This window comes from Leucoraja erinacea, chromosome 14 (genome assembly GCF_028641065.1).
Source record: "Leucoraja erinacea ecotype New England chromosome 14, Leri_hhj_1, whole genome shotgun sequence".
Classification (NCBI taxonomy): Eukaryota; Metazoa; Chordata; class Chondrichthyes; order Rajiformes; family Rajidae; genus Leucoraja; species Leucoraja erinaceus.
The window spans coordinates 32,357,998-32,373,184 of record NC_073390.1 but is presented as its reverse complement, the minus strand read 5'-3'; the positions used below and the strand labels follow the sequence as shown (position 1 = coordinate 32,373,184).

The following is a 15,187-nucleotide window of genomic DNA, read 5'->3' as shown; positions in this document are numbered from 1 at the left end:
GTAGTAGCAACAACTCTGGTCTGCGTTCTGACCCAATCCAACGGCACAGCCATTTGTGCAGCCGACATTAAACTGTACAGATGGGAGTGAATCGATGTTTTCATCTAATGTGTACGATCCAAGATTCATAACCGAGGGGCACACCAGCTCCACAGCAGCAGACACCACTGAATCACTCCTTTTAACCCAGTTGCAATGTACACATAAACACGGCACAGTTCAATCACACGGTGCTGAGTGGGAATAAAGTGTAACCCAGTGGGTGCTTTCTGGAGCCGAGAAATGCCGAGGAACGGTGTTGATGAGGACTGTGGCTGTGACAGAGTTAAGTTCTGCAGCCTGGAGTAGGTGTGGAATGAGAAGCAGCCTGTTGTTGTCTGGCAAGGCTGAGGCGGGACCCTGAGCATCAGCCTGACAGAAGATCAGATATTTACACAAGAGGCAGAGAGAGAAACCTTTACACATTCAGCTGAAGGAGATGGAAGGCAGAATATACAAAGACAGCACATGCAGCTAGGAGTAAGCGGAGGAGCAGGCAGCAGCTGGAAATCGGCGAGCGACTCAGCATCACCACACAGCGAAGATTTATTCTCAAAGTAATGCAGATTTCCTGGATAGAAATTTTGATAAAAATGTTTATTTGCTTGGACTGAGTTTGCTATCGGAGTGTCTCCCCAACGCTCTTCTTTAAGGCAGGAAGGGATCAGGACTCTTCAACGTTTTATCCAAAGATACAGTCAGACCTGGCCCACAAATAGCAGGCGAGGAACAATCAACCCACGCATGTAGGAAATCGAATAACACCAAGGGACCTCATCTACCTTGTGAGACAGATTCATCCTTTTTCCTGCCTCTGCAACATTGGAGGCTGTGGTTCAGAAGCAACAGCATGTAGAGGGAAGCTCTTGACTTTGGGGTTCAACTTTGCTTCTCTCTGGAGGGAACTGCAACCCTTGGTGTAAGCTGGATCTACAATCTCCTGTTCGGAGGAGGTGACGCGAACCCAATCCATACTCCAAGGCAAAGAAAAAAACTTACATTCACAATATTTTATGCTTCCTTATATCTCTCCTGCTGTTGGCAGTAGAACACACGAAGACAGATGGCAACGTCACTCCATGTGCTCCTGACCATTACATTGTGTGTCGACTTTGTACTGTTTAAGTTGGTGCATCCCGATCGGAGTCCGGTGAGAACCATGGGGCGGAAACCTCTGCCAACCGAGAAAAGTCTGGACCAAATAATAAATGTACCAGACAGTCAGCAGGTAGGTGACCCTGCAGGTGAGTGAGTGTGACAACGAGCGAGAGTGTGAATAAGTGACCGTGTATGCACGCGAGGAGATGTATGGCTCGGGTGAGTATGCAACAGAGCAAAACCCGCAGGTAAATAAATTAGTGTGCAAGTGCGTGAATGTACAGAGTGTTAGAGAATCTGAGTGACTGAACCACAGGCAGGCGATTGTGAAAAGCTGTGTGTTGTTGGGTTACATCTTACTCTGGGTTTTATTGGGTTAGATTGTACACTGGGAGTTATTGGGTTACATCTGACGCTGGGTTTATTGGGTTAGATTCCACTCTTCCAGATCTTGGACCTTTTAGGCACTTCAACAGCATAAAAGGATTGTGCTTCTAAGGAACTAAGGAAACAGTTGTAAGCAATGGTGCAATTGAAACATTAGGATTCCTTACAGATAAAATAACAGAGAACAGCATGAAAGTAAGCAAGCATTCTTTGGTTTATACGTAGAGCAATGGATAGGTGGGAGTAAAGCAGGGGTAAGCTCCTGATAGAAAGGTTCTTTAACTTTTGATTCTCTTCTCTTTTATTTGCACTGGTTCTTTTCATCGATCTACATATTCTTTCTAAAGATCCATATTCCACTCGTTCTTCTCTCGTTCAGGTCTTCAGTAGCCCATTTTGTCCTTTCATTTCCTCCCTCAACCTCATATTCTCCCACTGGCCATTTTGGTCGGGTTTGTATCATTCACTATGTTTTTTAACCTTGCCAATGTCAGAGTCAGGCAGCTATAATGTTTGGGTGGAACTATAGTACTGTATTGTCTGGAAACCACGGTTCCAGGAGGGTTGGGGTGGGGGAGGGTGTTGGTGCGGGTAAGTGGTGAGGTTAGCGGCATTGAGATTCAGGGACAATTTCTTCCTAGCTGTTATCAGGCAACTGAATCATTCTACCACAACCAGAGAACAGTGCTGAACTGTATCTACCTCATTGGTAACCCTTGGACTATCCTTGTTCAGACATTGCTGGCTTTACCTTGCACTAAACATTATTCCCCCATCAGTTTATATTGTAAATCGCTCGATTATAATTGTGTATTGTCTTTACGCTGACTGGATGGTACGCAACAAAAGCTTTTCACTGTACCAGGATCCACGTGACAATAAACTAAACTGAAGTGAGAGGAAAAGAGGAATGAGGTGAAGGCTGGGAGAAGAGGGTTCGTCCAAAGAGTGGAGTGGGGGGGGGGAGAGACAATAGGTGCAGGAGTATGCAATTTGGCCCTTCGAGCCAGCACCGCCATTCAATGTGATCATGTCTGATCATCCCCAATCAGTACCCCGTTCCTGCCTTCTCCCCATATCCCCTGACTCCGCTAGGATCAGGCCCTTTGGCCCACAATATCCGTACCATACATGAGGACAAAACCAACTCCTATCTGCCTGTACCTAATGCATATCCTTCTATTCCCTGCATATTCATGTGTCTATCCAAAAGTCTCTTAAATGCCACTATCATATCCGCCTCCACTGCCAGCAGCACATCCCAGACGTACACCACTGTGTGTAAAAAGTTTGCCCTGCGTATCTCCTTAAAACTTTGACCCACCCACCTTAAAGCTATGTCCTATGGTATTAAACATTTCCATTTAGAGGAAGAGGTTCTGACTGTCTACCCTATCTATCCCTCTCAAAATTGTATATAATTCTATCAGGTATCCCTTCAATCTCCAGCATTCCAGAGAAAACAATCTCAGCCAGTCCAGCCTATCCCTGTAGCTAATACTCCCTAATCCAGGTATAATTCTGGTAAACCTCCTCTGCACCCTTTCCAAAGCCTTTCCACTTCCTTCATGTATTGGGGGCGACAAGAAGAGATGGGAGACAATTAACAGCTAACAGCAGAGAAGGAGAGGTCTGACCACTAATAGTTAGACCTGGTAGAATGAGGGACCTGTGGATCAGGCCACGAGAAGTCCCATTCATTTGATATGGACCAAAGATTGTGAAGGCTTTTGGCTCCAGCTCATAGAGTTTATGCGTTCAATTATGGACAACCAGCAGCCTTATCAAAGGTTTGGACGCAGGTCAGGCAGGGACACTTAGTTAGAGGTTGGGATCCAATCAGTAAAAAACAAAAAGAAGACCATGAAAATGTGGGGGGAACTGGAGGCAAAATTCAATGATGTTTGTAAATAGCGAGTTGTTTTGTCTAGCAAGCTCACGAAAACCAGAGCAAATTTTACCATCTGCCTGTGGAGATGGAGTTGTCCAGCCCTGCAAGTTTGTGATATCTTTGTGTGCCAAGAAAGCTCAGCGATGATGAACATGATACCACGCTTCAGTCTGATATCACTTGATTGCCACAGCACGCGATGCATTCCAAAGCATGTAAACGGCACCACTGTCTTTAAAGGCACATGCAAGAATCACAGCACGCAATGTAGTGGGAAGGTCTAATACTCGTTGCTTTACAGCATAACAGATGAGAGGTTAAGCAAAGAATAAGGAAAATAAGGGATGCAATGTTGATGCATTGGAGGCTGCAACTAAATGTGCCAAACAGAATAATTTCAGGGGAGATGAGAGGAAATAGGACTGAATGGCTTTATTAACTAAAAATGGCAGTGCAAACACTGAAGGGAAAATTCTCAGTGATGTGAATGATTGAGTTCTGAAATCAAAATGGACCAGATTTCCATTTCTCAAGATAGTTGATTAAAGATAGAAATAAAATGTGGGGTTGCTTTGGAGGAAAGAGTTGTGTTTGTTATTCACTGTTGTGAGTGACTTAAATTCCCCAGAGGTTAGCTGGGACATAACATAGGAAGATAATTTAGATACATCCCTCGTGTCATTTTTTAACATTATGTCATAGGCAGGGACAGCATCTACTGCCCAACTCTGGTTGTCATCGAGAAGGTTTGCGGTGAGCTATCTTCTTGAATCTTTGCAAACTGTGTACTAAAGTTCTCCAATATTGTTGCCGGGTTGGGAGATATATATTCAGTGAAAGAATGATGATATATTTCCAAGTCAGGTCCGTACACAATTTGTTTCCTTCATTCACACAACAAATTTTCATCAAGCTGTCCAGGTACGCTTTGGGTTAATTATGGTGCAAGGATGAAATAAGTGAATGAATGAATGATATGGCTAATATGGGGTAGATATGGGTAAATACATGCAAAATATATTCTAAGAGAACATAGGCCATTATGGTTTAAAAATGAGATATTTGATAAATATAAAGGTGATAATACAGAAATATAAAACATTATAAAACATTTGAAGAAAATAATTGAGATATTTTTAAAGAAACTGTTGTATTTTTACTAAGTAAAATATTTTGGACAAGAAGAATAGGGAGGTGTTATGGATTTTGCAAGTCATGTCATATAAGCTTTTTAAGAGATATTATGAGTAAACGATACCCATAACTCAAGATAACTAGGCCTACAGATAGAGGGCTGGGAGTTGTCTTCTCATCATCTTCTCTTGATCGTCAAAAAGCACAAGGCTCGTCAGTCTTTCGGTAAACCTATGGACATATGTCGGATGGGGAGCATTGTGGTGCAGCTTGTAGAGCTAGAGCCACACAGCTCCGACATTGGATTCAATCCTGACCTCTTGTGTTGTTTGCGCATTCTCCCTGTGACACACGGTGCTCCGCTCTCCTCTCGCATCTCAAAAACAGGTGGGTTTGTACGTTAAATTGTTCTTAGTGCTTCGGTGAATGGTAGAATTTTGGGGTAATTGGAGTAATCTTGGGGGGAATAAGTTACAGGGAAACGTGGTGAGTTAATAGTTATGGTCTGAAGAGGTGACATTAAGTCATTGGGTCAAATTACTTCCTTCTAAATATAACCACCGCTTGTCTGTTGTACCGAAAAGTTGGGGGGGGGGGGGGGGGGGGGGGGGGGGGTACAATTACAATAAAACTCAAAGCAACATCATCGAAGGGAAGATAGACAAGGTGGAGCAGCTCAGCGGGACAGGCAGCATCTCTGGAGAAAGGGAACAGGTCATGTTTCCGGTTAGAACCATTCTTCAGACTGGCAGAGAGAGATGCAACCCACTGAGTTGCTGCAGCACCTTGTGTCTATCTTTGATATAAACCAGCACCTGCAGTACCTTCCTACATCAGCAATGGGAAAGTAGTTTGTATGATCAGTGTCTTCTCTAGTAAATCAAGTATTCACCCATCCACAGCCATCCTCTCCACCACAGGCAGCCAATAGCTAGTAATTTAGTGATTTATCAGCTATGCTGTGGCAATTGTTCATGGTTTCTTCAACGTTTACTTCATACCATAGGATTTCAGGTACCAAGAAATGGTAAGAGGAGCAACTGTAATTGGTCCATCATCACCTTGACACCTTCCTTATCAAGATACAAGATACAAGATACAAGATACAATTTATTTGTCATTTGGACCCCTTGAGGTCCAAACGAAATGACGTTTCTGCTGCCATACATTACAAACAAATAGACCCAAGACACAACATAATTTACATAAACATCCATCACATTGCTGTGATGGAAGGCCAAAAAAACTTATCTCTCCACTGCACTCCCCCCCCCTCCCAATGTCAGAGTCAAAGTCAAAGCCCCCGGCTGGCGATGGCAATTGTCCCGCGGCCATTAAAGCCACGCCGGGTGATGCAAGGTCGCACACCGGGTTCTTGATGTTAGAGCCCCCGGCGTGCGCTCGCAGAGTCCCGCGGCCATTCCAAGCCGCGCGGGGCGGTGCTGTAAGGCCCCGCTCCAGGAGCTCTTCGACCCCGCAACTCGGGCGGGAGAAGTCGCCGTTGCGGGAGCCCTGAAAAGCGGTCTCCCTCCAGGGACCCGCGGGCTCCCGGTGCCGCCATCCGCCAGACCCGCAGTTGCAGCCTCCGAATCTCCGGAGGTTGGGCCGCAGCAGCAGCAGCGCTCCACCACCGCTCCACCTGCTCTGGACTCGGCCAGCTCCGCGACGGTGAGGTGAGTCGTCGGCACCAGAGCCCCCGGTCTTCCTGTTGGAGGCCGCTCCTCGTTGCAGCCCCAACGACAACGTAGACCCGACAAAAAAAGGTCGGGTCTCCCGTGCAGGGAGAGATTTAAAAGTTACCCCTCCCTCCCACCCCCCCACCCCCCCACACACACATACCCCAACAAAAAATAACAAAAACTACATAAAAACATAGACAAAAAATAATTAAAACGCAGACGGGCTGCAGAGGCCGCTGCTGACGAGAGTCGCGCCGCCTACCTAAGGAGCTTTTTACCTCCTTACCATCGCATATATCACTTGCACACAATCTTGCTGGGCAGGTATTGCTGTTCCTGCAGCACTGGTGAACAACATCCTTAATTCTCCATCGAGAGCATCATCGCTACAGCACATGAAGATGAAAGTCTTCCAAATAGCACATCGCAAGACTCCCACAGTTGAGAAACTAACACTGCCTTGCTGGTGACACCCACAGACTGAAACTGATGTCACTCTCACGCTCAGGCTATGTTTTCTTCATACTAAAAGATAGTTTTGAATGTTCTCATGTGCAGTGAATCTGATAAGATAGAACATCAGAGGATAAAAGACAAAGGAAGATCAAACTAGCATGGTCGGTTTAAGTTCCTTACCAATATGTTCCTTTAACCTACCTCAGCTTCTGAGCTGTGCAACTCCAGGATGAGCTCTATCAAGTTCTGCTCCTTTGACTCATTGTCTACAGAGACATAAATGCATTTTCAACTAGCAATGAAGGTAGACCTATGCTACTCACGTATGCTTAACAATGGAGTGGTAGCTTGTACTTGAGGTAAAGCAACTGGGAGGTTAAAACATGGATTTTGGAGGATTTTTGCAATAATTTATATATTTAATGCCCGTTAATGAGACAGATTGATGAGGAAAATGATAGCTCCATTGGTCAAATGGCAGATGATGAAGCTAACACATCTGAAACAGGAGTTGGAAGATGATAGTAAATCCAAATCCAATAAGAGAGGAATCGATTGAGACAGCTTTCTACAGATCTAATTCAAGCTGTTCGCTCATGGGTTCAAATCAATATATTGAACACAACGAGCAATGGTTGTGTAAACCTTCCCTTCACAGACGTTGAGTGATTTCATCTCATATACAATCATATAGCGAGTTAGTGGCAGAGTAAAGTGTCCCCAGCACTATCTCACCATATACACCCTGATCAGGTACAGTATGGGTTAATGATGGAGTAAAGCTTCCTCCACTCTGTTCCATCAAATACTGAGGCCATTCATACTCCAGGTTAGTTAATAGTAAAATTCATTCTGTATTTTTCTAACATATTTTAACTTTGCAGTTAAGGCACAAATTAATTGCAGAGCATAGTGCTAACGCTCCCTCTGCAAATGTGATGTACAAGGTGGAGTTGTTACCAAGTCAGGCTTCCTGTATTTTGTCCGAGGTACAGTGTGGGTGAGATACAGAACGTTACTCAGCTGATCCAATATATAATCTGAGGCCAGGTACAGTTTGGATCAGATACAGAAAAGCTCTCTTTCCAAGGCCCCTTCAGATACACTGGAGTCAGGTACAGCATGGAGTAGGTACAGAATAAATCTCCCTCTAAGCCACCACAATAAATTATCTGAGGCAAGCTTCGAGTATGATGTAGTTAGAGAGTAACTCTCCTTTTATATGGTCCAGTAAACGCTCCCAAAGGAGCTCTGTTATGGGTTAGTTACGCAGAGTAATGCAACCTTGGCTCGGTTTCAACATCTTCCCTGAGGTAGGTATACTTTGCGTCACTTATAACATGAAACTCCTTCTACACTTCCCCACAAATAATTGCTAGCCAGCTATAGTATAAATGTGTTGTGGAGTTGAGTTTCCTTTCCACACTATCAAATATCCACAGGCCAGGTATAATGTGGCATTGATACACAGTAAAACTCCTTGTATACTGTCTAAAATAAAGTGCTCTCAAGATGTCCAATCAAATGCTCGCAGAGTATTTAAATGTAGAATGCAACTTCTACAATGTCCCATCACCATCACACTCCTGGGCCAGGTAGAGTACACACTCCTGGGCCAGGTAGAGTACACACTCCTGGGCCAGGTAGAGTACACACTCCTGGGCCAGGTAGAGTAAGGGTCAGTTACACCTTAGTTTTCGGCAGTGCAGTGTTTTCTAGCTCGTTATAATTCAGCTTCCACCAAATGTCAAGGCAAGCGCTGGAGCTGGGAAAGAAAATAATGTACCGTATATTCTCTCAGGGATTTGAAATGTTGGTGTTCCAGAAACAAAAGTGAATTTGTTGAGCACAGTGTCAACTAGAATCGCATATGAAACAGGTTTCCTATTATTTAAAACTTGTGTCCTTGAATTCTTAAATCATTGTTGTCTTTCATTTGTTCTCGAGTAGGACGATGACATCTCAACCATATCTTAGTTTTTTTTTCAGTTTAGAAATATAAGTGCGGAAACATCAATCCTCGCACATTAACATTATCCTACGCACACTAGGGACTATTTACACATACACCAAGCCAATTAACCAACAAACCTGTACATCTTTGGAGTGTGGGAGGAAACCGGAGATCTCGGAGAAAACCCACACGGTCACGGGGAGAACGTACAAACTCCGTACACACAGCACCAGTAACCAGTAGTTGGTATGGAACCTGGGTCTCCAGTGCTGTAAGCGCTGTAAGGCAGCAACTCTACCGCTGAGTCACCGTGAATTCCTATCTAGTCTTAAATCAGGAAGATGTTGAAGGTCGTCATGTCTATACAGTCTATATGTCTAAAATGGTGTTCTGCTAGATTCCAACGGAGGCCGCATGTCTGCCCATCATCCATTGTGAGGCAGAAACTGAATCTCTACATTCATGAAATCCCCAGAGAGGAATTATGTGTGCTGACTGGGCAGAACTACCAACTAATTTCCTCTCAGACTCCCATTATGATTCATCTAACCATCCTCGCTGTCCAATAGTCGTCATGCCTTTTTACTCTCCCATCCCCGGGGCTACTGAAGATTTATCAACCTGTCCTATGATGACCATTCATTTCCCTTGTACCTGTTTCTGTTCCATAAGATGTTATCTTACTCTCGGTATATGGCAGCCATAGGCAAGATTGAAATTAATTACCCACTCGGAATTTACCTGAAGATGACAGTGGCAAGCCTTCTTTTTGAACAATCATTGTGAAGGCACTTCCACAAAGACATTGTATATGGATTCACGGGGACTGCCCAGTGATGAATGTCCAAGTCAGGGAGAATAAGATGGCAACCTAAAGATGAAATTACTGCCACACACAAGATATCCTCATTGTTAACAATCAACAGTCAATGGTTGTGAGCACAATGGGCACTACGTATAAAGTACAACAGGCTTTATGGAGAAAAGCATTACTGCGTGCTGACTGTCGTCAGTGAGTGTGGTGCAGTGTCACCGAGTTGTATCAGGCTCTGAAACAGGATCCTCTTGACAGAGGCAACAAACCAAGTACAATACCAATGCAGAAAACTCTACATGGATCGAGATTAAGGAGTACTGGTGCACACAAGGTTTCATGTCTTTTGTTCTGAATATCAGCAGATAATATAGTAATATTGTTTTTTTGGCTGGATTGAAAATTGCATCTTTGGAACTGAACCGTTTGGATATCAAAAGATTGTCTCTTTGATTACATAATTCTTACCATATTCCCCCAAAACTCCATCTTGAAGCACATCCAGTTCTTTCTCCGGAGATCTAAACAGTTTGTTTCAATGGGCCGTTTATTTTTTCTCTAATATTCTATCTGCATCGCAGTTTTATTTACTAATTTTCCTTTACCATGTGATCTTTGTGGCAGTGTGAACAAATGCCAAAAATAACTTCACCATCTCCATCAAAATTTTGAAAACTTTCTTGCGATCCTTTTAAAGTGACCAAGTCAAACCTTCCCATCACTGAATGCTAGATTTTACAATTTTGCATCATTTCAGTTGCTTTAAGCCATCTTTGAAGAACATAAGTTTCAATTTCCTGCTCATTTCTTTACATTGTAAATAGGTCTAACCCAGTGCTAAATAAGTTATGCATTTTCCCATCATGTTTAATTACAGCTCACAGCGAATAGGCAGCTTTCCCGAGAGATATTGCATCTATGTAGCATCCGTTTATTTTTGAAATATGGGAGATGTGCCTGACTGCCACTCACAGCTCTATTCCATCTGAATACTGGGGCAGCTAACCACAGGCTACCTGAAATAAATAAGTTGTTTTCATTGCAACCAGCCTAAAAGTGTAAGATAAATATTTTTATTGAATTGTGCAAGGACAGAATAATACAAAAAACTTGCAAAAATAAAGATATAAATCCATAAAAGGCCCACACTTGGCCTTGTGTCCAGAATAATTGATGTCTTCAAAACATGCTTCTCACACATCTTGACGAATGATGGTATTTTGGGATGCCCATGGTTTACTAGCATAATGTTTGTGATAATCTATTAAAAATGAATTAAGTATCTATTGAAATTATAATGCATCATCCACATCCTTGTTGGTAGATGACAGGGCAGAGTTATGAGGGGCAATAACGTTGGTTAAATTGTAATAAGGGGAGGAAGAAATTATATAGTTTCCCAGTTCAAATCTACACAAATTGAACTCCTAATGGAAAAGCAGCCTAGACGTAAAGTCTAGGCTCAGCGGCATTTAAACTGCAGTCAAAAATGCAGCACTGAATCATGGCACACTGGCATTTAGACAACAGTTAACAAGGGGAATGTTCCCCGGCATGAGTTAAAATTGTCATGAGTGGAAGCTGAAAACATAGGTCAAAAACAAAGAAATATTATGAAGATGCAATTGGTAGATTAATGTAGTGATTGGTGGGTTGGACCAGACCTGTAGTGAGTGATGCTCTCCAGCAGTACCTGATGTAGACCCCTGATTAGCCTTTAGTATCTGATTCTTGCAATAACTGGTCTCTGGTACCCAATTCTGTCCACATTCCTGCACTGACTGATGTGCTGTAATTGCCACACTGACTGATCTACTGAATTGAGGTAATTATCAAATTGTATCGAATTGCTGTAATGATTGATCATCCTGGCAGACTTAAACCAATTCAAAATTCTGCCAAAGCTGAAACCCAGTCACCAGCCACAATTCTGCCTCATTGCATTAGCGTAAGCACTAATCTCCTGTGCACGAATAGTGGGACGACTGATCTCCTGTGTCAGATGTATATAATTTATTTCAGTCATGAGATCCCTTTGGAAAATTTTCTGTGGCCTTATCTAATATTAACCCTCTCTTGTAGGAAATATCTAACTGACGAATGCACAGTAAACTGCAACCCATTTAATATCATACGGTAAAAGCCGAACGCATGCCACAAATTTTCCTCTGTGAAATCTAGAGAGAGAGATATCCAGGCAGCAAAGTGTCACCAGTCTAAGTGTGTGGGGTATCATGGTAGGCAGGGTAACTTGTCACCCAGAGAGTTGTGAATCTGTGGAATTCTCTGCCTCAGAAGGCAATGGAGGCCAATTCACTGGATGTTTCATGAGAGAGTTAGATTTAGATCTTAGGGCTAAAGAATCAAGGGATATGGGGGAAAAAACAGGAACGGGCTACTGATTTTAGATGATCAGCCATGATCATATTGAATGGCGATGCTGGCTTGAAGGGCCAAATGGCCTACTCCTGCACCTATTTTTCTATGTTTCCATGTTTCTAAGCAAAGACCTAGAAAACTTAACCTTGTGTACTGAGTAATAACAATAACATGGGTGTCAGGAACTTACCTTTTAAATGAACGGTAATGGACTAGGGAATTAAAAAAAAAAATTACAATCTGATACTAGAACGTAGAAGAAGATGGGATTGAATTGGGATCAGGACCCTGGACCTTTCAATAATGAGAGGCATAAAAAGTTATTCAAGTAAAACTACAACCACTAAAGTAAAGGTTATGAAAGCAAAATTAATTGTGGTGATGTAGATCGGTGGAATAAATCAAGCCAGTTCTGAAGCTAAACTGTTCCAGGTGTGATATGGGAGAATGTCCTGGTTACTGGGAAAAGCTAACCTGGCCAAGTATCATTTCATCAGCCTCCTCCTCATTAGCAACTGATCAAAATCTGGAACCATTTCCAACCTCCTCAAAGCCAAGATCCAGATTGCAGACGCAAATGCAAAAGGTGAGAGAGGGGTGAGGCTGGATGCACTCAAGATTATTGCATCTGACAACCTATCAAGGTGCAAAATCAAAACTATAAATGAAAACCAAAACAAAACTGCAGCTGCTGGAGGTCAGAAATGGAAACAAAGAATTCTGAAAGTACTTAGCAGGTTCGGCAGCATCTGTGGAAAGAGAAGCAAATTTAACACTTTAATTCTTCATTATAAGAGTTAATTCTTCATTAGAACTGGGAGCTTTCCCAGTTATTTTTCTGAAACTGAAAATGGTGGGTAACAACTTTCTAATGACACCATGTAAGTGCGATCATCATTGATCCCGGCTCCAGATATCTATGCGGACGTATCCTTAGCCCAGGGTAAATGGCTGCTTCAGCTACTTCATAAATGAGTAGCAGACTCGGGCCAGGTGGCCTAATTCTGCTCCTATGTCTTATGGTCAATGTGCTTTCCTTATGAGCTGGGAGGTGTGACTGATGATAGCGCAGTGTTCAGTACAACTTTTTCCAAAACATCAATAGCAGTGATGATTATTGAATTGCACTTTTGACTGAACCTTGTATTTACTGGAGTAGATGTTAATAACTAGGAGGTGAGTCGCTTGCCATACAAGGCCCAGCCTCTGCCATGCCCAATAAACCTGATGTTGCCATTGGTGCGGTGACCACCTCCAAGAGATAATGCTGAACTTTGTGATGGCGGTGCAGTTAAGTATGAATGGAGGGGTTAGTCTTTCATCTTGAGTATGAACCGACACTTCAATGATAGAACTGTCACCAGCCAAAACCCAGTGGACTTTTTTGCCTTCGTTTTGTGAAGAATTGTGCTGCACGCTGTGATATCATCAAATAGACCACAGTCCCTGAACCAACGTTTTATATGGTTCATCATGTCTTCTCTACTTTTGTTTTCCATATCTCTGTTTATCCACCTTCTGAACCCATATGCTTTCTCAGCCTGCCTCCTTGAGAAATGTATTCACATATACAGCAGATCCCTCTTCATTCCTCACACTCCCATCAGCATTATTGATCCGTGACTTTCCGGTCGGCAGATCTCAATCAGTGTGGATCAGTAACAATATCTCATCGTCATTGACCATCAACACAGGTGCATCTCAGGGTCTCCTGAGCAACAAAGCCAAGGTACTTATCACTGATTTCAATAGCGGGAAGATGGGAGGCTACGCTCCAGTTTTCATTGGTGGGTTGTTGGTGGAGAGAGGTAGCAGCTTCAAATTCCTGGACATTAACATCTTGGTTGATCTGTTCTGGGTCCAGCACTTAGATGTGATCACAAAGAAGAAGTAGAAGTTTAAATAGATTCAGCGTGTCTCTGAATACTCTAACGAACGCCGACAGATACACTCTACAAAGTATCTTGGCTGGCTGCTTTTTCACCTGGCAATTCCAATGCAGGGGGACAGAAGAAGCTGCATAGAGTGGTGGACTCAGCCCAGTCCATCACAGGCACAACCCTCATTCCATCTAAAACATTTGCCCAAGGCGCTGCCTCAAGATGGCGGCATTACCATTAATATCGTCACCATCCAGTTTATGTCCTCTTCTTGGCTGCAACCATCAGGCAGGTAGTACAGAAGCCTGAGGTCTCACACCACCAGGTTCAGCGACATCTACTTTTCTACAACCATCGGGTTCTTAAAACAATCAGCACAATACTAAACCTACCTCACCAACAAATACTTTCGACCACTTCTTGCACTAACATGGATTTGTATCTAATTGTGTTTTTGCACCAATCTCGTGCTTTGCAGCCTTTTCATTCCGTGTATAATTTATGTATATATTTTTACGTCGTGCGTGTTGTCTGAGTCTACATGCCAGTGATGCTTCTGCAAGCAAACTTTTCATTGTACATGTTCCTCATCATACTTGAGCAGAGGACAATAAACTTGACTTGACATGACTTTATGTTAAAATACTTTTCTTTGTTTGTCCAATTAAAATATCCAGCTCTCATACTTTTCTCTGTTGAAATGACCTCAAGATGTGTCTGCCCATTATGTCAGGCTTGGCTTCTACCTCTAGCTCCATTCTAACCAGTGCTTCCATGTGATCCTAAATTCCACCCTACTTAACTCCACCTTAATGTCTCAACCTGTCCAACCATAAATTAATTTAACATTCTACTGTCAATTAAAAATTTGTCTTACCTTCCATGGTGTGAACATGTCATCACAGATGTGTTAATTATGATAATTTATGTTAAAAATAGGACAAGAAGTTACAATATGCTAATAGTCTACCACTGATTGGTTGTTGGGAAGGAACAGAGAGACCAAGGATTTTCAGAATAGCTGAATTATCTGAATGAGAGGTATCAGTTTCACCAGGATTCTTTCAGTTTTAGTTTGAAATATAGAAATTTAAACTTTCCAATAACTTAGAAAATTGGAGCAGGAGTAGGCAATTCTGCCATTCAAAACAATGCCACCATTCCAACTTCTCTTTCATGTTCCGGGTATCTCACCATGCCCCTTAATACCTTGTTAAAATCTATCTATCTCCTTCTTAAATTTTAATCAATTGGCCTCCATTACTTTTTGTGGTAAAATTCATAGTTCACGACACTCTTCACCAAAATGTCTTCGCCTGGATTCAATTATTCAGTTCAATGATGCAATGACTTTATTGTCACATGTACCTAGTACAGTGAAATGCTTTGTTTTGCATGCAACGTGGTAAAATCACACAGCAGACCTCACCTAGGCTGTACACAAGAGTCGCCACATTTCTTACACCAACAAAGTTA

General features: G+C 42.7%; 1 protein-coding gene across 2 annotated transcripts in view; it reads left to right on the top strand.

Annotated features, from left to right (window-relative positions):
- Positions 1-402: 402 nt before the first annotated feature.
- LOC129703533 (erythroferrone-like) overlaps positions 403-15,187 on the top strand; it is a 67,930-nt gene continuing 53,145 nt past the window's right edge. The window contains exon 1 of one of the 2 annotated variants that reach the window (XM_055646089.1): positions 403-1,267. In XM_055646089.1, the coding sequence (XP_055502064.1) occupies positions 1,103-1,267 (165 nt within the window). In that variant the 5' untranslated portion in view covers positions 403-1,102. The remainder of the gene's footprint in view (positions 1,268-15,187) is intronic. The other variant, XM_055646088.1, reaches the window with a different exon arrangement.